Source organism: Varroa jacobsoni, unplaced genomic scaffold (assembly GCF_002532875.2).
Source record: "Varroa jacobsoni isolate VJ856 unplaced genomic scaffold, vjacob_1.0 scaffold_622, whole genome shotgun sequence".
In the NCBI taxonomy this organism is placed as follows: Eukaryota; Metazoa; Arthropoda; class Arachnida; order Mesostigmata; family Varroidae; genus Varroa; species Varroa jacobsoni.
Window position 1 is genome coordinate 40,202 of NW_019213524.1, and position 22,610 is coordinate 62,811.

Below are 22,610 nucleotides of genomic sequence, written 5' to 3' on the forward strand. Positions count from 1 at the left end.
TTACGTTTTAGTTATATAAACACGCGTTAGGCTATCTACGAACGTTTTTTTCCAACCAGTCAAGCTTTCTGTGGTACTTCACTCTTTTCCCATAGCAACTCACAGTTCGCTTTAGTAGATAAGGATTACAATGGTAAATGTTTCGAGTCTTACGTCTGATGCTGCCGTTAAGCCTGTAGGCAGACGACTTTTTGCAACACGAAACGCTGGGTGTCTTTACGCCCTGTTTCAAACACAGAGGACATGTCTTTAAGTTAACCAAGATCATTAAATTAGTAAATACGTTATCACTGACCTATCGCGGGCATGGGTAGCAGACAAGGATAGCACCTCGTGACGCGCTGCAAATATTTAAGTGACTTCGAGCCCATCGAAAGCTACTGCGGATGTATTTTTGAGTGCTATCGCTTCGTTGATTAAAGTTTCACGAATTACCGTTTAAGCCTTCCTTTTTGGCTAGCTTTGCTTAGTCGGTTCCGGCACATATCTATTGGCATTGCATGAGAGTGTTGACATGAATGTTGTCAAATTTAGATCAAGGATCCATTCAAAGTATTGTGCGGAACATCGGTGCGGTTTAATCCGGGAGGGGGTGGAGGGGGAGGGCGCAGGGAACGCTCTAGTGCGGCTTCCCCTCCGCTCAATTCGTATTCAATTGGAGAGCTTAAATACAGTTAAGAGGTAGTTAAGATGAGGTACGTTATAACACGTTTTAAAGAAGAAAGAAGACTGCCCCTTAGAGAAAAGAAGAAAGGATATTATAGGAAAGAGGTCTTTGTTCTGGGTTAAGGGGGTGCTAGAAGGTAGCATACGGAAATATTGACGCAGGAATGTCTGTGCATATCAAAAAACATAGTTGCAGCCAAATAAATAATGAGGAAGAAGCTATGCCAATGCCGGAAAGTAAGATAAGAAAAAAGTTACTAGAGCTGGTTTACAAGTGACACGCGTTTTATACAGGGAAATCTGAGGACGAACGAAAACTAAACATTTTCATACTAATATTCGAGCCTGGGGCCTTTCAACGAATTTTAGTTATTATATTAATAATGCAAGAAAAAACAGGATGAAGAAAGAGATAATCAAAACGGCACCGGTAATGTTTTTAACCGTTGTACTTTTATAGTCAGGAGATGTTCCAACGACTTCGGATATTGTTTTTTTTTTCTAAACGGGGTAAGCTGCTAGGTACCATGTTGATAAAAAAAAAATGTAAGGATAAAAACTAATAGTCTTTTTGAAGTAGGACCGCTACGCAGGATCATTGCCCATAAGGACGATCCAATAGATGAGCTTAGTTGGAGGGCTCTAGCAACAGTTCACTAGACTAATGGACATCAAAATTGTAAAATCAGGTTCTTCCATCCAAAAAAGCGTAACTACATTGGGTGACGGGGTGGAAAACTAAAGGGATAACACGACCAATCTTGCAAATGGTTGCAATTCTGAAAATACATCCTGGATCCTAGAAAGATAGGAAAGGCATTGAAAACAGGAAAAGGGACGCAACAAGAAGCGGATAGCGACATTCTTTGCTATATCACAAACGAAGGAGATAAGAGTAGATCAAAAACTCCTAAAGTGTCCTTCACATTAAAACACGAAATCACTCTAAAAGTCTTTACCAGAAAAACAAGAGAAGTGCGCGTGCTCTGCCTAATCGTCGCCACGACGTCTTCACCTGCGCCTCCCTGGTTGCTAGTGGTACCATTTTTCCTTTGCTAAAGGGCAAGAATGGATAGGGCGCTTTCTCCTCAAGCCTCTAATGACCTGTTGTCCCACATCATACCCGTTATCTTTCATGCACAAATTCATATCCAATCTTTCATTCGCATTTGCATCCTCTACAGGTGCAAATGTTACACTAATGTTCACCTTTGATGGTATATATCCGACAACACGTTTGTCTAAAAATACATAACAACAATATATATATATATATATAAATTATGATTATTAGTCCCTAAGTTGTCATACTCATAGACTACTAGGAAAAGCCTCAGTTTCGAGAGGTCCAAAAAGGTACCTTAGATCTTTGGTGAGCAGCGAAGCGTTGGTAACGAGATAGGCTAGTCGGTTTCAGCCGTACGACGGAAGTCCAGAGTACACTCCGACAAAAGGGTCTCCATTCGTATGAATAGTTCGAGATTTCCATCCCTTAGGATCTCACAAACCATATTTACCGAGAAAGTCGCGACCTACGCTGTCTTGATATCAAATATGTGGAGCGTTGTTACAAGGAAAAGGCGACTTGGAATCCTGATCGCATAGGATGCAGTCTATACCTTTCTGCATCTTTATGCATGTTCCTGTGATGTCTGAAATCGAGGTGTGACTATTACGGAAGACGACTAGCCCAAGGCACGGGAATTAATTACCGTATTGAGTGAGGGATCCGACAACCGCAACCCCGCTTGCCCTTCCGAATTTTACGATCCTGATCTTATTCAGGTTGACCCAGAGCATGCTGCACCTAGAGTCTGCTAGGACCGTAAGTTATCAACTTATACGCGTAAAAATTCATTTCGGCCAAGTTTCTTCGATTTCTTATTCTGTCAGGAAGACCTTTAAGCACGACTGAAAACAGAAAAGATTCCTAATGTCTCTTTAGACCAGGTCAAGCTTGGAAAACGGGCAAAGCGCTACTACGCCTTCACCCAGGCCCATATTGTTTTTCATTAAGATCGCAGTCATTAAGGCAAGCGTATTTTATATTACACTTACGTACGCCAAGATATGCTGAACCAAATCTCCTAGTGCAGTGTTAAATGCGGTTTTAAAACAATCAAACATTGCATATAGGAGGCTCGTTGGATTGCTAAGCGCTTGTTTAATGTCCGCTGTCAGGGTACTACATGCTATCTCCGTCTCTAAAATTCATGTTGTTTCTTCGATATAGCTTTTCTGCTCTCTAAGAAGGCAGACACTCTTTTGATTAGCGGACCAGCAAACAGTTCGTAGCATACGCTTTTTTTTGGCCATTCTACCTCATAACGGTGGCAAAGTTGGCTAGCCTTTACCTTCGCAAAGCAACTTTCCAGTGATTCGGCAGAGTGTCGGTACGCAGACACTCGCCAAAAAGTGCAATTAAGCAAGGGGCCAAAGTAAGGGCGCTTTTCAGGTGTTTACTACGAGTCCTGCTTGAGCTCACTATTTTTTTTGTTCCGGAGGTTTGTGAGGACATGCAGGAGCTTTAGGGCAGAGAACCTTCGCTCGCGCAGGCTACGCTCTGTCTTGACTTATCACTGACCATAAAGAACGGCATCACTCGAAGCATCGTACCATTCATCGGAAACATACCAGCGAAGCGACTAATCATTACAGTTGAACTTATTGCACGTACGACTGATTAATAACGCAACAATTTTTGAATGATAATTTTTATGGCTGGCGCTTTGTTATTTGCCAACCATCCACCATCGTTAGGTGTTTTTTCGGTTGTGTGGCGTACGTTATTCGGCAGATTGTTTTAAGCGCCACGCCCAGAGAGACTACATGCTGTAAAGTCATTGGGTCAGGGTCTGTGTTTTCTGGGCGGGGGGAGGGGGAGGGGATTGAATTTATGACTGATTTTGACAAGCTGTAGCTTCCTGTATTGATGGCTTAAGGTACCGAGATAACTTCGCTTCCAGGGAACTTTTTACATACGGTAGGTTATACAATGTAGTAAGTTTCTGGAGGTTCGGGTTGATCCCATCGACACCAGAGGATCTATAAGCAATTGGAATGCGTGCTTGCATACATCCCTCCTTTTGCAGTGGGTTATTCCTTCCAAAGAAGCGACCTTTATTTTTGGTAACATCTGTGGCGAACACATCAATAACCGGTATTCCAGTACGTCCTTGAAACACCGGTATTGAGTGTGGGTTGATTATCTGGCAACTACGATCTGCAACCGTGTATCAACGTACTTGAGTTGGGTCGGTCTAGGCGAGCGACAAAATTACCAGCTATAATTATGAGGGAGGTCAAAGGGAGATACATTACTTACAGATAACCAATGAGCTTCTCTAGGAGCACCTGTGTCTTGTCAGACTGGTGGCAGACATAAGCTGCTACGCTGCAAATGCATGAGCCACGCAATGCGATAACGTTGTTTCCCGTCGTGGCAAGAAATAACTTAGTTTATGCTTATAAGACAAAAATGCCGCCATTAGGACATCCTGAACCACTACTCTCTCGAGTTGGGCAGTCTGCGGCGTAGAAGCCGGGGCGATTAGGTGAACAAGTCGCCCAAGTTTCCATCCGCACGAGAATATGGACATCCTCTTGAGCTGTCGGCTTAAAAGCGCTAATGTTGTAGCATCGTCGTTATCGCATTGGAAAATGCTTAGTGTCTCGCTGGGGCTTGGCCTCGTCGAGTACTCTGAGATCGATTTATGGTGTAGTTGCGATGGCAATGTCGAGAGCCACCTCGCCCTGATGGCGGCGTATGAACGGCCACTGCTGCGAAGACTTGATACACGGAGTTCTCCATCGCTAAGGGCAGAAGAAGGTGGCTGCGCAGGGCCACTGCCACGATGGTGAGCCCCACTTGTAAACGACGACTCCGGAATGCGGCCAGATATCACTGCTGGCCGATGCTGCAGGAGGATCATGTCCTAATGTACCTTGAGCTGCCGTTAATTCGAATCTGCTGCTTTTCTCTGGATCTTAATCTGCTTGATCTTCCGGATTTTCACACCTAAAAAAAAATTATTGTTGCTAAAGGCTATTCTTTTTGCTTCCTCGTCTCGGTAGCCGTATCGACAAGTCTCAACAACTGGATGTTGAGTGATGAAGATAGGCTTCATAAAAAAGGTGGCGCTACTTTCGGGCGCTTTGCAATCCTGATCGAATAGGGCCTCATATAATATGCAAACTTCGGACCTCGGCCGAGGGGTGGACCACTTTTTCCGCTAATGTTTCTCACGTGGAAATGTATTTATCTTTTCGAACTTCTACACATTCTTAGTACTCCACTTGCACAATAACTACTACCGGGTTGCTTTCGGTATCCATGTGTTTGGCAGCCTCGTCCATCATACTTTCAATACCCACTCTTAGGACTGCGCAGACGGTCACTGGTAACCTTTGGCGCCAGAGCGCTTTTGAGGCCAGGCCAATGGTCTCAATTCCAACCAAAAGTCTTGGTTCTATTCGATAGGCGTAACGCAGCCAAAGTAGGCAAAAACTCGGAGAAGTCGGCTATTTGGATGTCTGCTACTGAGGCCGAAAAAAAGCAGCTGTGTTTTTCTTTCATATGGGCCATCTTTTTCAAAGCGATCGTGCGGTGAAACGTGAACGATAAACAATTCACAGAATCAAATGTCCAGTCTAAACTACTATTAGAGGTAAAGCACAACAACACATGAAATCTTTTAAATTTTAACAAAAGCAGCCTGTACTCAGCTTCATTGAATAGATAGCAACGCGAATATGTCTATGCGCTAATAAAACAGTGGGTAGATATAGTACGACAGATTGGTTTAAGAATAACTATGTCGACGCAGCTATTAATGTGCGTAAAAAAGGGTAACTGAAAACGAATGAGAGATAAGGTTCTTCTGAGTACAAACAATGGGTTTGAACGGGCAGAATTGGGCGAACGGTTGAGGAAAGATTTTTTCATGGTACCGCAGTTGATATTCGTAGAAGACCCTAATGCATTTCTGAAACCTGTTGCTCAAAGAAAATGAAAGAAGAGCAGTAGACAGAATAACTATAAAGTAAGAACTATACGAATTGATGCAGAAAAAGAGCTAGATAATAATTAAGTCTTACTACCTTGACCTTCTTCATGGAAAACTATTTAGGCCCATATAATTCGGGTAGAACGACAACATAGCTAAAGCTCATTCGAAATACAGCAAAGTGCAGAAGGTAGCTTCATAAAGAAGAGACAACAAAGCAAGTAATGGTCCTGAGGTGGTACCTATTATAATCAATTGGTATTACTTTTATTAGTAGAGCTTAAAAAAATTACTTGAAGAAATAAACGAAAGCAAGTACACTTGCTAGAAAGTGTTTTTTTTATGGAAACACAAAAGAACCCTTGAAGGCATAGATACAGAATAATATAGGAGTTAGTAATTTAATTAAAAGGTAAAGATATATGTAAAAGAAAACTATCTCTACCCAAAAAAGGTGTTCCTATTCAGGGCGCTACATGTGCGAAAATTCTCAATGAGCAGCCTGTAGCGTGGCTTAGAGACAGAAACTATATACAAAGGTTTAGGCGGTGTTATAGACAACAGTCAAAACATAACTATGACTGATTCGAAAAAACCGCATGGTTTTTCAAGGTGTATGCTATCGTGTATTGCGCCCACACATAAAGAAACCATGTAAGTGCGATTGACAGAAAAATGAGCTTGTGACAGCAGTAACTGATCTTATGACTTTTATAAGAACTTAACAGATCTGTGGAAATAGCCTTAAGCATTACTTGAGCTACTTACTTTCATTTGCCTATTTACCATATGTTGTTTGAACCTCACAGAAATAAAACATCCGCAACTGTAAGTCCATGCTAAGCATTTTCCTGGAGCTTGATTTTCACTAAACCGTATGTAGCATCATATATTTATTGTGACATCGCTCTGAAAGGTGATAATAAGCGGTTTTTCCGTAGCGGTTTCCGGGAGAGTCTAGTCCTTTATTCTGGGGCGTAATAGATACGCTTTTTTAATAATAGTCTATCGTAGGGCGACCCCGTTTAGATTGGCCTTTTTAAGCTTGATTCTAACTATATAGTTTGTAAGAGGCCACAGAGTAGATATTAACGGATAATTATATAAAAAAACAAAGTTAAGAAGTCAAATCGACAACAATAACTGTACAAAAAATCCAAAACTAAATAGCAGATCAGCTGCCAGAAAACACACAATGCAGTGAAAAACGGATCAAACGGTGGAAATCAGAAAAGGCTAAGTACTAACCGAAGCAAGAAGCAGAATTCAGCGGTTTCGCCTGTTACAGAAGTTTATTCCTTTTACGGCATAATTTCTCGAGTAGTTACAGTAAAATTATCTAGCATGACCAATGATAAGCCAGTTAGTGGTTGATCACTCTTAGTAACTAAAGTTAATTGACACAAAACAGAGAGCTGCATCTTTTCTATACAACGATAGATAAGAAAATTCAGGCTTTCTTCACAAAGATAAAGCAGTTAGTTAGGTATTAGCTAGGAAAAGGAGGACAAATGTTGTAACTATATCATTATGATCTAATTTTCATGGCCTGCTATTACGTCTAGCACAATATCTTCACCGAAGCTTGGGTAACCAGCCACGCTAATGAACGATCTAAAATTCTGGAGTTTAACTTCTGGAACGGCTTACAATTTTATTATACTGCACACTCCACATACCTGATCTATACACAGAGAATTAAGGAGTGTGTTAAAAGCTTTTCCATAAGGCCTTCCAAGACATCTTATACGGGAGAAAAAGGGGAGCAAGAATACTTAATGCAGCGGCGACCTCTAACAGCCTACAACTGTAAATTGCTAAAATCATATAATAAACATTTTCATTTACTTATTTCCAGATTTTATACATTTGCTGACAAATGGATTGTCAATTAAAAGTTTGCTGTCCAATGGAAGAAACTTAAAGAAGTCACGTTACTTGTTTTGGTAGTATTCTGGCTGGCCTCCCTATAATATTTACCGCTTAGGTTGGTGCTGATTTTAAAAGGTACTCGGTTTCTGTTAAGGTTTACGAAATGTTTAAAAAAGAAATAAGGTGATATAGCTAATGTTTAGCATTTAAATCATCTCAATTGCGAAATGAATATTAGCTTCTGACGTAGCTTTGATAGCGGATTCAGAATTTTGTGCTCATTTGAGGCCGGAGCCCGACTTGAAGTATACCGATGCTACTGTTCTGTATCCTAAGCATTTATAGTTATTGAGCTTATTTTCAGTACTGGTTAGATTGTTTAAGAGTAATCTATCTTTATCTTTTTTGCAAGCATGTCCTTTGAAGACAGCAGAGAAATGTTTCGGTTAGTTTTAATATAAATTGATTATAATACATGCACTCTATATCAAGGCAGTCCGAGGCCACTTTACAAAACACCTGTACATTATCACGATTTGAACCGCTAATATTGTCAGCCGGGTTTGTTGCTATCGTTATTTCCAAACAGCAAAAATTTGCATAAAGTAATAATGAACTTAAAATGAAATACTAATAATATATATGACAAGCAAGGAAAAGGTAAGAAGGAGAAACGGTAAATGCTACCATTAGTTGTGAACCTAATAGAATAAGTTCTCAATTCTTCTTATTATCGCAAATAATAGTCCATACTGCTCCTCTCTCTTCCTTTTACTAATATTGAAACAATGTCATTTAATTTTTTGCAAATATTTTTTCTATAGCATTATTTTTGGCGTAACATTAGCCGGTTTCCAATACAGTTTCATTGAATCTCTACAAATTTAAGTCCTGCTGTAAAAAATCCCATTTAAATATACAGGAAAATTTTGCACAATTGTTTTTGCTATTGTTGTTGTTGTGGTGGTGGTGGTAATAACAATATAACAAGCCCTATTTGACTAGGATGCTGTGCCTAAATTAGTCAACAACAACAAAAAGGGAACGTATTTTGATTATACCATATATATATATATATATTAAAAATAATATTAAAAAAATGCGGCCAAAGCTTTATTGCAGTTACAGTGGCAACAATCATCCAATGATCTCAAATATTCTTCGTTTCAAATACGCGTCCCGTTGCACATAAAAAGCGCTTCTGTCACAACGAAGAGGATTACTCAAGGTGACTATGTGTATTGTACACTATTCCGTACAGGTGTCGTTCTTATACGCATACCAATACATAGCATGCACTTCCCGCTACATTCTGACAAAGCGCGAGATCTCCTCGTCCTCTATCGAGTTGTTTCACGCCGGCCTCTTTCGCACCTTTACTATACATATCAGTCGTAATCGGCTCATATTATCCGCCGGCTTGCTCACTGAAAGATGACCTCTTTGATATCAAGGCAACAGTGATTAGAGCGCTAATCAAGAAGACAGCAGAGAAATGTTGATTTTTTATTGGCTGAGTGGAATGTGTACTAATTCTTCAAGAGATTTTCACTGTGAATACGACTTTTTAAGAACGTCTATTACATTGTTTTTGGCAAGAGCTCCCTATTGTATAACGATATGTTAACAGTAATGCAATTTTGAGCCCAACTACTTGTCGTTATTACCTTCTACAGTTCCTCTGAACAAAGTTACCTTGGAATCCATTGGTTGTAACAGGTTGGTGGCCCGTAACTAGTCCCTAGCAGCTTGCATCAGAATAAAACATCAGAATTAACTTCATTTGTATATTTTTTTTCGCACTGTGTGACATGTGTCTCGTATTGTTTTGTGTTCAAGTGTTGTTTAAACACGACATTCTGTAAACATTCAATTTTGGCGCACAATTCACTTGACTTTTCCCTTGGAAACTTACAATCAATTACTAATTCCTTTTTGTGAATGAAGAACACATTGAGAGCGCTTGCATTACACAAACTGAAACAAGCTCGTAAAGACCTAATTTTAGCACTTTAGTGAAAATGGCACGTCCAATTCAGCGATCTAATAAAAAAAATATGAAAAAAAAGCCAAAAATACACATGATAAAAAGCCATTCCCATGCGGAAATAGCTGATAACACAAAAACGCAGCAACAAAATTTACCAGATCTTGGTATAACATAACAAATCTTACTTTCAGACGTTTTCGTCATGTTGTACATAACTAAGCCTTTTTTATTCTAGCTAGTAGAACACTGATAACGCTTCTTTATAATCTAGACATTGTAACGGTCATTTCATCGAGACAGATGTACTTCCAACTGTTATTGGCTCCTATATGTAACTCATATTTGAAGTATAACGATCTCCGAGCCTGCTGCGTCTAGCTCGTTTAGGCTGTAGAACATGGCATCCGTTTAATGGCTTTGTCGTGGCTGATCTCAAAAATCGTCCAATGGTTTCTGCTCGATAAATCTATCACAATATAACTCTTCTTAATGCGGAGTGCTAGGTTCCTCTTTACGGTACGTCTCAGTGTTAGGTTTCGTTCATGTTTTTCGTAAATACTTAGGCTGTTTCCGATTTTTTAATTCGGGGAGTTGTGCTTTAACTGTTATTAAATCTCCTAATTTTGCAGTCATATTTATGTGTCTATATGTATGGTCCTTCCTATGAACCGACGTAGTCTTAGAGTAATTTAGATGGATTCGTGTAGCAGGAGCAGGTTTTTCTTGCTAGCAATGTGTACTCGCTTTTGGCGAATTGGTAATATGGTTTGCACAAACATGTAAAATATTTGGTTAAGATCGGCATCAACTGTAGGCAATCACACGCATTTTCTAGCTAGATTTTTAATTTTTTTGATTTTAGGCGTTTGATGTTAGGTGTCCAATGACTTGTCTCAGCAGGGTTCTAGAAATAGAAATACTTTTCCCGCGAATAATACTGTTATAAATAGTTGAAAATATCTGTCCCAAAAGGTGTTGCAAGCCATAACGTCTCATCATATGTTGTAGCTTGCTTGATTTGTTCCCAGTAAATAGCTTGGTACTGATTTATTTTGCTGATAGTTCTTCACAATGCTGGGGTGAACGTAAAGGTGTAAACGTAAAGGTAACGGGACTTTTTATGTGTTATTATTGAAATATACACGGACAAAAACAATAGCAATATCGAAAGCTCGGCCAATAACTCGTCTTCGAAACTTGGTGTGGAAATTGTACCAACTATATTTATAGGTAGTACGTTCATAATATCTTATTATGTGTATATATATACATAATATCTTAAGATTAACCTTCGCGCTATTTCTACGACACGTTGTTGAGCTTTGATCTAATGGTCGTGATCGAAACAGAATGCTTAGCTCAATGGACGGTATGTCGGTATGCTTCTCTCCAATCCTGTATCCAGGACTAACGAGGCCCTACTGCTGCAAGCTAAGGATACTTGTACTAAATGAAAAGCTTAGATCATTTGCGCTATCAATACTAGCTTTCTTCATGTTATAGTAAAAGCATACCATGTTAAATAATTATAAAACTAGGAAAATACGGGTGTTGTTCTCATGCATACGATGTACTGCCAGCTGACAAATGGGTAACTATGAGCAGCAATTACAAAATTTTATTAAGTTCAAGTGAATGCTATTGGTTTGTGTAAATGTATTCCACTCACGCCGTGCAGTACAATGCCGGACGTGACACAGAATCAATGTGTGTATTTCCAGACAACGAAAGTAAGCACATACTCATGACACTCAGTGTTATTTCCAAGATTCCTGGGTTTTGCCCACAACCTGGATGTCAGCCTTTATTATTAGAGTTTTTATTACTAGCTTCCTTCGAACCTGGATTTGTAGGAGTCCAGGTTAAATATCTGTACTCGTATAATGATAGGGAAGCTTAACGGCTGTTAGCATATCGTTTATTAGCCGAATGTTACCTCTGCGCCAAACAGTGTATACTGACGGCTCATAGAAACTAATAATTGCTACACTAATTCAGTCGAAATATGTTTCAGGCCTCTTTTGCTTTCCTTGGTATTATGATCCTTAAACGAAGGTTTTTTATATCCACATATAATCACATCAGGAAGATTCACTGTGTTTTAACGGAAAAAAAAATATTCATAAACGAATTTATAAGACAAATTATTTGCCGTATACAGGAAGTTCCTGAAACATATAGCAACTATCGTAGGAACTGATACAACTAAGTTAAAGAACGATTCTGTTTTATAGAGTAAGCATGGGGCTATAGGACATTGTTTACACTAGGTATCGCAACTACTTTTTTCTGACAGATCAGACTAAAACAAATTTAAGTTCTGTGACTTTTTACGTTCTCTATACAAATTCTAGCTATACATATGTACACATATTTGTGCTAGTTGTACACTGAACGCTGCTTTTAGACGGTTACGATATGTATAGCGATGTCGTACATGTATTACAATGTAGAGTTATTATGAGCAATTTACAGTCACTGTCTCCTTAGCATTCACTATTTATATCAATACACGTTCAAATACTCATTGTTAGCGCGTTTTTAAAAAAAAAACGCATTTAAATCCGATTGAAAGAACATGCTATGGTCTCCCGTCGTTATTTTCTTCTAATCCACGGTTTGATGTGGTACATATCTATAACGGATAATATGCGGTTTATGAACCGTAGGAGAACTTTTCGGATCTAAAAATTAGAAACTTTATCCCAGTTTGTATGTCGTTCGTCCATGCATGATGCTACATTTTTTTTACCGACATATTTAGTGCTCCATTGCTAATAATTTTATGCATATTGAGAGCGCTGTAACCGATCTAACTGGTCAGTTTTGGATCGATATATCTTCCATAGGTAAACAAGATGCATGTTGTAAGTTCCAAAAAAATGTTAAGTTAGAAAAGAAGCTCCTTTTTAAAAACAATTTTTTTACACTTCCTAACACTTGTTGTTTACTTTCCGCGCAGCTTCAGCTGGCGACAAATCTTCACAGATGGATGCTCTAGATGAAAAAAAGTGTATTTTTGCATCTTGCCTAAGTCAAAACACTGCTGAAATAACTTCAGAAATTGATCTTTTTGTACAGTAACGATGCTATCCTTAAAAGGACTGCTCACGAAGTATTTGTTATGTTTGAAAATTGTATATGTGGAATCAAGAGGATGTCTCGTACTCGACCGTACGAAATTGATGACGACTATCTGAAGCCAGTTTTGGAAAACGACTTGGAAATTGGCCGAAACAATAAGTTGCTGTTACACAATCGTGGTTAGCCACCAAAAGTCCTTTAAATTTACCTAGAACTCTGAATCCACATAAACTCTCGGAATCCAATAAGGAATTACGGCTTAGCGCTGTATCTTAACATCTCGCCAGATATCAGGCGTTACGCGGCCACAATGATTGATTGGTGAGCCACCATCGATGAGAAGCGGTAACTGTACGTCAATACAAACCTGGAATCGGACCGGGTGGTTCCAAGAAAGGGACGAAGGGCTAGCACCCTGCTAGATTAGCGTCCAAAAAAGACTATGCTTTGTGTTTAACGGGACTGTAAATTACTGCCAATTGCTTGTTACAAACCAGACAGTTGATCGGCACGCTTGTTGGGCCCGGTTGCATTAAGTGCCTCAGGCTACTTAAGAGAAAAGACCCGGCAGACCAGGTCAATTCGTCCCACGCTATGACTACGCGAGGCCACATACGGCAAATATTGCCAGAACTGTCCTCTTCGACGATTGTTTACGGCATATCCCCCGGACCTTGCGTCGACGATGTTCACTGGGCAATCATTCTTGTGGACTTACCTTCGACATAGATCAACAATTCAAAACGTGGTTTGAAACGAACCCATTTGGTGGAAAGATGGTAGGAAGTTATGAACTGTGGCGGGCGGGGGAAACATAACATAATAACTTATTGTCACAGAAGTAAAGAAAAATTTGGTGTTTCGTAGTCACTGAAATAGACGGGAACATTTTTTTCCAACCTAGTAGATGGCACAAGGAATGTCGTAATCGAAGAACCTAATTACGCTTATTCCTTTCTCTCATTTCTTCGATAGTGAAGATTATAACATCTCCCTTATAGCAGACCCTGTTCTTGCAACGAGGGCCCAGTTCGCATCTAAAATAAAAACACTCAGTCATGAAATTGACGACTGCTTATCTGCCTTTTCGGGATGCTTCAAGGATACTAATTGGGGCTTTTTTATATTCTATTTTCGCACAAACCCCCGAACTTCAGGTGTGTTCACGACAAATATCGTAGAAGATGCGTGCGTGACACGTAAAATCGTGCAAACGGGTAGTGAGAGCGCTATCAAAGCACTGAAGCTCACGTGGTGGGATCTCAAGTGCACCTTCAAAAGGGGTTTGAGGTTCTAAATCCAGATTTCCCGCACGGCAGAGTCCATCGCTCGACTATATAACTTGAATCTTAAAAATTTTATTATGCAAGACTCTTAGTCTTAGATTGTATTAATCGCTAGTTTTTTTTTCAGACTGGAATACGATGCCCAAATAGACATGATAACCTATAGCGTGTACAGGAGCGTGAACATTATAACTGCTGATTCCCCTTCGAGATGTGCTAGAGTACATTCAGGTGTCGTTACGTATCAACGAAGAAATCATATTCGAGTTTTGAGAATAGAATAAAAACCGTAGGTCTAACTTTTTATAAATCGACCAAGTAATCTCCATAGCGCCCTCTTGCATTGCACCCGTTTACCACTTGCAGTTACACCGTTATCCCATTCAAAACAGGCCACAAATTACATCCCACCCGCAATATTTCAATCTTGCTGTGGCGATCCCGTTACCCTACTTTAGCAACTCGACATTATTCTCTTAATTTTTGAACCTACTTCCAGTGATTCTGAATAGATTAATCGTGATACATACATGAATATATATATATATTTTCCTCATGAGGGGTATTCATGCTAAAAGATTTCACGTGTTAATAAAAAGTACCCGTTGTCTTATTACTATTATGTAGCTGTTCCATTCCACTTTTTCAACCGTTGACATTATTCTGTTACCTTCAACCTAATAAGGTTGAATTCTCATTTTTAAGTGGAACTAGCGCTTAGTCTGGCGTCAACTTTTAAGATTTTAAATCAATATGTTCATAATTTCATAGATTCCGACTGTGCTCTCTTGTTCTTCTTATATATGAGCCGTTGGTCGGTGATTAATAACATACTGGCTAGCGTTCAAGGCTTCTCAGCGCCTTTGAATTAACAGGTATATATATATATATTTCTTCGGCCTTACACTGGGTCATTACTGTTAGCCGCTGTACATACATATTGCATTGGCTCTTCGTAATAAGTGCGGTGACGGTCTCATGTTCTCGATAACGCCTCCCGACCGTCCTCGAAGTGAAGCGTCGTTACTGAAGTCATTTTACGGTCCCAGGCCGTTCGTACTGCCATTCGTCATCGTAGTAGTTGCCGGCGCCTTCTTTCCCTAAAGTGCTTCGCCGAGCATGCTGTTCCGCCCTATGTTACAGCGCCGACGACCACATAAACGATGTATCCCGCCGCTACCGGTATTAAGAGTTTGCAACAAAAGTGGCCTGTCGGACTCCTGCGTTTCTGGTGACATTCCCGTCCTCTCACAAACTGGGTGGAAAAACGGACAGTAGGCTAGTCTCTTGGTTTTATTTTTGTCTTTATATCTTAATCGCGCTCAAACTGCGATAGATATACAATTATAAATCGTAGAGAGTTCAAGAGTCTCCATTGCACACCACTTAGCAGGACATACGCAAATTATTCCAGTAATGAGCGGATTCATCTACATATCTTATTTGTAACCAAGGCATTGCAAAGCGATTCCTATAATACTATACAACGGGCACATTGAGGGATATATAGGTACTCATAGTCGCTATTTTATTTTAGTTCATCCAGGGTCGGGCTTTCGTGCGTGTTTTTATTATTACGTTACGCCAGCTTAAAGTTTTCCTATGCACTACATATAAGATGCAACTTCAGCCAAATATCTTCTTAAAACCCGCTTGCATGACCCGCGTTGCTTCGCATAATTGTAAATCACAAGTCTTTCGTTACCCGTCACTTACCCTTGCTTCCACAGAACCCATGATACGATAATTTTGTTTATCTATATAATATTTCAGCTGAAATAAGTTTCCTCGGAGAAGATAATGTTATTAAAGAAGTCGCTAGTACATGCTTGGAGGCCCAACATGTGGCCAACGAATAGATGCCGCTTGTGACAATTTTCAGTTTCCGACGGCTGAGTCAGCTATACTTTGCAGGAATGAAAACGCATCTTTCCCTCGCGGGCAGGGCTACGATGTCTGCTTAACGGCTTCGTACTTGTGACGAAGCCGTTAAACAGGCATCCGTAATGCTCCGTGTGGTAGCGATATGATCCATTCGTCCCGTTTATAGTGTTTCTGTAGTTACTACAAACAGAAGCTAATACCTTGAATCAGTCGCTTTACTGCTCTCGTCAGCGGGAAGTACCGCCTCTATTCTGTGACAAACCTTTGGAGTGTCACCGTAGTAGACTCCGCATTTTAATAGCAAATTTTTACGAATGCTTACGATACGAATTATCGATCATCACAAACCGTGTGATGTTTCTTATTCGATTGTTTGATAGCCTCCTTGCAAGTTCGCATGGGGAAAGTGAGTAAACAAAACAGCACCCTATACTAACGTACGTGCAATTGTAGATTGGATTCCATAAGCTCCTTGTTGTTCATCCTACCTGCGTTTAGCGCTACTACAACATTTACATGCGTAATTTCCGCCAGTGCAGGCACGCTCTTCCACAGTCTGAGCTCTATTATGAACCACCTGCTAGAATTACCAGGAGCGACATTTTCAATATTACGACCAGGATGTGGTCAGCTGACATAACTTCTAGCGAATTACTAGACATGGAGGTGCTTAGAATGATTTCTATGTAATCTGTGTAGTGCTATCTGGCGTAGTCTTGTTAAGATCACGTAATCGTTCAGCGTTACGAGGCATTCCTGGCCGACTGAGAACGACTGTCGATGGTAGTGTGGGGCACATCGTGGCCTTATAAAAAAAAGGCCACGGTGTGCCGAACAACTGCTTTCATTTCAGTTCGTACGTGACTTAAATCTAAGCAACTGACAGATGTAAATTTCGAGTCGAGTACGGTATAAAGAATCAGTCGTTTTAACGTAATAACAAAGTTCTTCCATTGCTTAGTGATGACCCTGAATAACGCACCAGCGTGATCGAATTCCGACATGTGCCGGTGTTCGATATTGGAAATGGTTCCGAGCAAAGCTGTGTTGAAAAAGTAGCATGCATGCCAAACTCCAAATATGGTTGCACGTCAAATTTAACAGTGACAAAATTAACTGTTGCGTGCATGCTGGTTTGTTCAATTGCTTTCGTGGAGACTATTGCAAAAGAAAGAAAATTCTAAATCGTTGAATTTATAGTGTACGCCGAAAACAACACGTTAGCTTTTTACATATATATACACTGGAACATGATAGGTATGTTCGGCAAAAGGTACTCGGCCCGAACGCTCGGGGAACTAACATCCAATTAACTGATTGACTCGTTGATCATTTATTCTCCAAATTGCGTCAATCGCTATCAATCCTAGCAATTTGCCTGAGCCTTTCACGTGCCAGTGGTTGACGTATAGACGATATCCGGTTGAGACATATATTAGTTGTAGATACGCACCATTCAAATACACAAGCACACCCCTTTTCTACATGCCCTCTGTGCTGACGAAATCATTTGATCGATATATTTCTGCCTGCAATTACGGTCAATTTTTGAGCGTGTGCCTTGTTGTGCTTGGCGTCTATTGACAGCACCTTGCTGGCTAGGGCGCTGCGTATGCACTATTCAATTGGCGTTTATGTCCACTGAAATACCCTAGGTGTCGACGCCGCCGGAGAACCTTGATAATCTACGGCTAATGATGAATTAAAGAGCTATGACTCGCGAACCGATAGTCCGTGAACGACAAGTTCTAAGCAAAGCCAGCTCCTCGGCCGGAAGCGTTAACCAGGCATGGCACTGAACGACGCCATACAATTCCGTAACCTCTAAGCGGAGCGTTTCTCAAAACTGCTTTCTAGTTTTATACTGTCTCTGACGTCTGCTAGATATATTAAATGAAAGAATCTAGGACAGTATGTTCGATTTCTTAGAGCGGTATAGCGGTCAGGTGCATTTCCAGCACTAATCTTACGCCACCTGTAGAGAACAAATCGGCTCCACCTGCCACCCAGTAAGCGCATCATCGCTTACAAGTCTACGTAGTATATGCCGCTACTGGTTTACGACGTTCATGTAAACCCTTTTCCTGCATTTTCACTTTGCTTGAAAGAACCCTTTTGTCTACAAGGCAACTGCTGCTTAACTTCGAATCATTACTATCAAGCGTGTTTATCACTTCGCATTGGTACCATTTCGTATTTTCTTTAGATCCTATCGTCGATTTTAACATTCACACCTTCCTATTCTCCAGTTTGCGTTTCCCTCTAACTGCTACCTTATTTAGCCTTCGTCTAATGGCTACAGGAAGCACCGGCTTCGAGTCAGAGTTTTTTGAAGCTACCGCGAGTCTAATGTCTTATTGTTCGCTCCAAAAGTGACTTCAGATTTCGCTAGTGCGAATATCTTTTTTTACAGTCCTCGAAATTGATGACCTATGCCCCTTCTGCAAACACCCGTTTTTGCATCAGCGGCCGCCTAAACCTTGGAAATGACATAGGCATCAGCCTGCTTCATTCTGGCATCTAGTTAAAGTTTGACTTCGCTTTGACAGACGCTGCACGACAAATAGGGCACTTCAGGCCAGAGCATACGTCCAGAGAAGAGATTCTCCACTCGAAACGTTACTTCTGACTTCATCGCGAACCGTCGATCAAAGAAAACCGTCTCAGTCTATAAGAAGTAAAAACACTTGTTTCTGTTCCATTGCCATGACTAGCGACACCATACTTAAGTGTCATACATACACATCTATACATTCATTAAAACCTCATTGTTCACTTACTTACCTGAGAAGACATAGACGACACTGATCACGCGATGGCATTGTTTCGTGGCGCTTTTTTAGGTTCCGTGGACCAAACTTCTCGGCCACGTTTTTCGTCGACTATCACTATCTCGCGATTGCTTATTTTAAGTCACACTTTTGCTGAATCCACAGTAGCGAAGTTGAAAGTGAACGGCGATGGACTTTGGTCCTCACTAAGACTCATTGGGCAGTCGAATTTCGTTCGTCACTTTGTGCGCGATGCGAATGGAATATCAGGAATAGAACTCCCCATTGAACAATTATCTTTAGCCTTGGAGAACGCAGCATCGCTGTCATTAGCAAACGCCAGGAAAATCCCCTTTAACTCAGAATTCATCTCTGAGCGGTTCTGCAAACCTGCAGCGAATGTAACCGGATAGAGTTTTCTATAAGGTTTTTTTCGCCTGACAAAGTATTGCCATTTAAGCTAGCCCGAATACCGCCGTACTTCTTAAATTGGAGGTACCCCAAAACCTAGTATTTACTTTGGACGTACACCTTCTGAATTTGACATCCCCAGCACTTGAACGTTCTCGAATTGGCATCGAACATTTCAATCAATATGCTTTTCTGGGGCTCTTCTATTCTCCTAGGGAAAATGATATACTCTTGCATAGGAATGAAAAAAGTATTTAATCAGTACTCTTTGCTGATAGTTTGGCAATAACTACAAACCTGCGTACAGAATTTGATACTAAGCAGTTAAAGAGGACACAGCTGGTTGCTGTGGAGTTTTTTTTACGTCTGAAACTGTAATGTAGCAACGATACATTTATTTAAAGGATTAAATATTGACTTGCAAATGCAAACAAATATTATTGGGATTAAAGAAAGCTTTCCTCTAACATTTTAAACGAGCGAGTTCTTTGAAACTAGACCAAGACGTTAACTGCAATAGCGATTGTCTATTTAGATTAGGTAAAGTAATTGCGAAGCTAATGTTGTCGAAGCACTTATTTCATGCCTAAGGTGGGTGGCAAGACGTATTTGATTAAAGAATATTAGCTTTTTTGTACTTCAACATGGTCAAATGATACTGTCGATTTCATTAAGTCTAGGCGTATTTTTTGGTCTTCATATGATAGAAATCTACAGCCGTCTTATAGTTGTCGAAAAGCCAACTGAAAATTAAAATCATGTAATGTTTGATGCAATTTTCACTTTTCTGAATATATTATAACATGCTAGTAGTCGTCTGGCAGGAAAACTAGAGTAAGGATATGCAACTAAGACGATACGCTATCAGCTTATCCAACTCACGATAGTGTTTGAGTATACCCGTGCCTCACAGCATCCATTAGAATATTGCTAGCTTGTGACCCAGTGCTACCTTTATGGGCTACTTTGACTTTTGTATAATCGCTGCGCTGTTTATTGGTGGGATTAGTTAAATGCACTGAGAGACACGGCGATATACGTATCGTGTTGAGCGTGGTCGTTCGAGTTTTCCGTTACGCTAACAGGATTGTTATTTCAGCAATGATGCGAGACTGTCTTGTATGGAAGGCACTACCGTAAGTAACAGTGGGGCGAGAGGAATGTGACGTGGTACTCAAATAATCCACACCTGAGGGACCTTTTCCGGAGAGGGTTGTGGTAAGAACACCGATCGTAATTCTCCTCCATCCAACATTGCTTAATGATCGTCGATGTGCATACATTCGGCACACTGGGCTGACCTGTTACCTCCCTGTACACATGCATAAGGAGTTAGTGCCTATGGTTCGAGTGGAGCGCTGTTGTCGCTCGCTTTCATTCAGTTTTTGTTAGATCGTTTTAATACGTTCACATAATGAGTAGTTAACCTTTTGCTGAATGTTGAACGGAGTTGTGTAGCGGTTAAGGTCGTGACTTGCTCGGTACGTTTGAGAAGTCAACGGATTGTGAAGCTAGGGTCTTCGAGTTGACATTTACTCAGTGCTGTTATTCATTTGTGCAAATTCTCTGCAACAATGGCCTCACTGAAACGTTCTCCAGAACTGGAAGAGATCATTACGGACACCCAGATGGATTCCTTGGCAGTGGGGGAAGTATTCTATGCAGCTGTGGCAACTACGGATATGGGTCTGCCAGTGGGACAGTGTCGACGCTGTTCCCATGTAACTGGCTTGGACCGCTTCCAAATGAGAAGAGTTTCGGAAGATATCGTCAGGTTAGATGAAAAAAACTACTCAACAATATCAGCGCATCTCTCTGGTGCGACACTGTGTGAACAACATGTACTTGTGATATTTACACATACGTAGAAAACAACGAAGAGTACGGCTGTTTTTCGTTTTCTTTCTAACATAATAGAGAGTAGTTACTCAGATATTTAAAGCTGTAACTGTGGCTAGAAATATGAATGCCCAGAAAAGGAACACAGGCAACAAATCAGAAAAGGTACCGGCAGATTATGAAGAATAATAAGTGAGATCTCTCTCTATCATTTTATTAGGTTCTTTGAAGCTATAAAAAATAAGCCGATAGTCTCAAAAAAACCTTTAAACCATTATAAAGTAAAACAGCGTCTCGATATACGTTAGGCATACTCCCCAGTATTGTTTACTCGTGAAAACCATCACTGTGGAAGCTCTTCGACGAGTGTGTACTTTCGGTTTACATTGCCATACCTAATTTGTTATTGATGGCTTATTTATGAGAATTGATCGATAAATAAGTTGCGTCACCTATTTTTCGTTTAAAAGAGTGGAAGCAATAAAAATCGCGTGGATTTGAATATGGATAACATGGGAAAAAAACCGTTTCCTGGTTCCGCTTTCCTCGGCTCAGGTCGTCATTGAAGTGTGACGATGAGATCGGCCATTGTCGTCGTTGGGTATTTTCAAATCCTCGTATGTTGTTGATTGTCGCGCCACCCATCCTCTTTAGATATCTGAGATGTATAATGGTAGCACTGACCTACCGTTTTTTTATTAATACCTTGTAATAGAAAACGTTCTGATTTTCACCGCGAGCGTGGGCATTGGCTTCTCGCCCGAAGCTATTCGACAGTACCACCGAAGTCGCTCTCTCTGAATCACCGCTCTGCTTTTGCCTGACCGGTCTCTGGCGGACGTTGTGGTCTGTTTTACTATGTTGCTTACGGCGACGATGTGCTCCAAGCAAAGTCATCATCTTTAACAATTGCGCAAATTGTATTGAGAGCTCACCGCACGTATTTGCTAAGCCAGTATCAGATAGCCAACGACCCAGTACATATTCGTCAAATTTATTGTCTGCTAACGGTGCGCAACTTAAAAGTTATTGAAAATTTTTTTTACCAGCTAGTAGATAGGAGCAAATTGATAGATATCTTACGGTCAACGATATAAACGTAGAATAAATGCTGTAGCCATCAAATTACAGCGTATGTTTCCTAAGGATTGTTCTATTCGTATTCGTTATCTAAATTTTTCTATACAATTTTTATCGGTCGCAACCTGTCGGGGTTTACATTTAAATTAACAAGGTTTTAATATTAAGTTTATCTAGTAAACAAGCTCCGAAAAAGCTATTGTGTTTCTGTACAGCGTTTATTCGAGGGTTGCCTTTTTATTGCCAACATCGATTTTGGAGCAAAAACACCTAAGACGAGCAAGTCGAGGAAGTTTATCAAATACTAGAATTTCCTGTCAACTAATATAACCCGGACGGCTTCCATCAATGTAATATCGGTCTTTATTAGCGATGGCCCTCGCTTATTTCTAAGCAGAGTTTCAAACCAATTTCTTCGAAATTTATGTTTATTTGCGATAACCTAGCCAACATGATCTTTTACAACTTCAAAAGATACAAACTTCTCCCCATTAAGGGGCTCTGCAAGTACTGAACTACGGAAAGAGCAGAATCAAGATATCAATACATGTTAAGCAAACCATGCGATTTTAAGCTACAGTTTTTGACGAATTAGTGGAGACCTGTGAGAGTTGGCGTTGTCATTGGTAAAACACGACTCTTCTATTATCCGCCACAACCTGGCGAATTTCTTGTATACGTTGTCTTAGATGGTTGGCTACAGTACTTGATTGGGTTAGTG

General features: G+C 40.3%; 1 protein-coding gene across 1 annotated transcript in view; it reads left to right on the plus strand.

The window, feature by feature from the left end:
* Nucleotides 1–20,238: 20,238 nt before the first annotated feature.
* The window catches only part of LOC111262026 (solute carrier family 41 member 1), a 45,332-nt gene continuing 42,960 nt past the window's right edge, over nt 20,239–22,610 (plus strand). Inside the window, exon 1 of the mRNA XM_022835994.2 lies at nt 20,239–20,744. Coding sequence (XP_022691729.1) covers nt 20,545–20,744 — 200 coding nt within the window. The 5' untranslated portion in view covers nt 20,239–20,544. The remainder of the gene's footprint in view (nt 20,745–22,610) is intronic.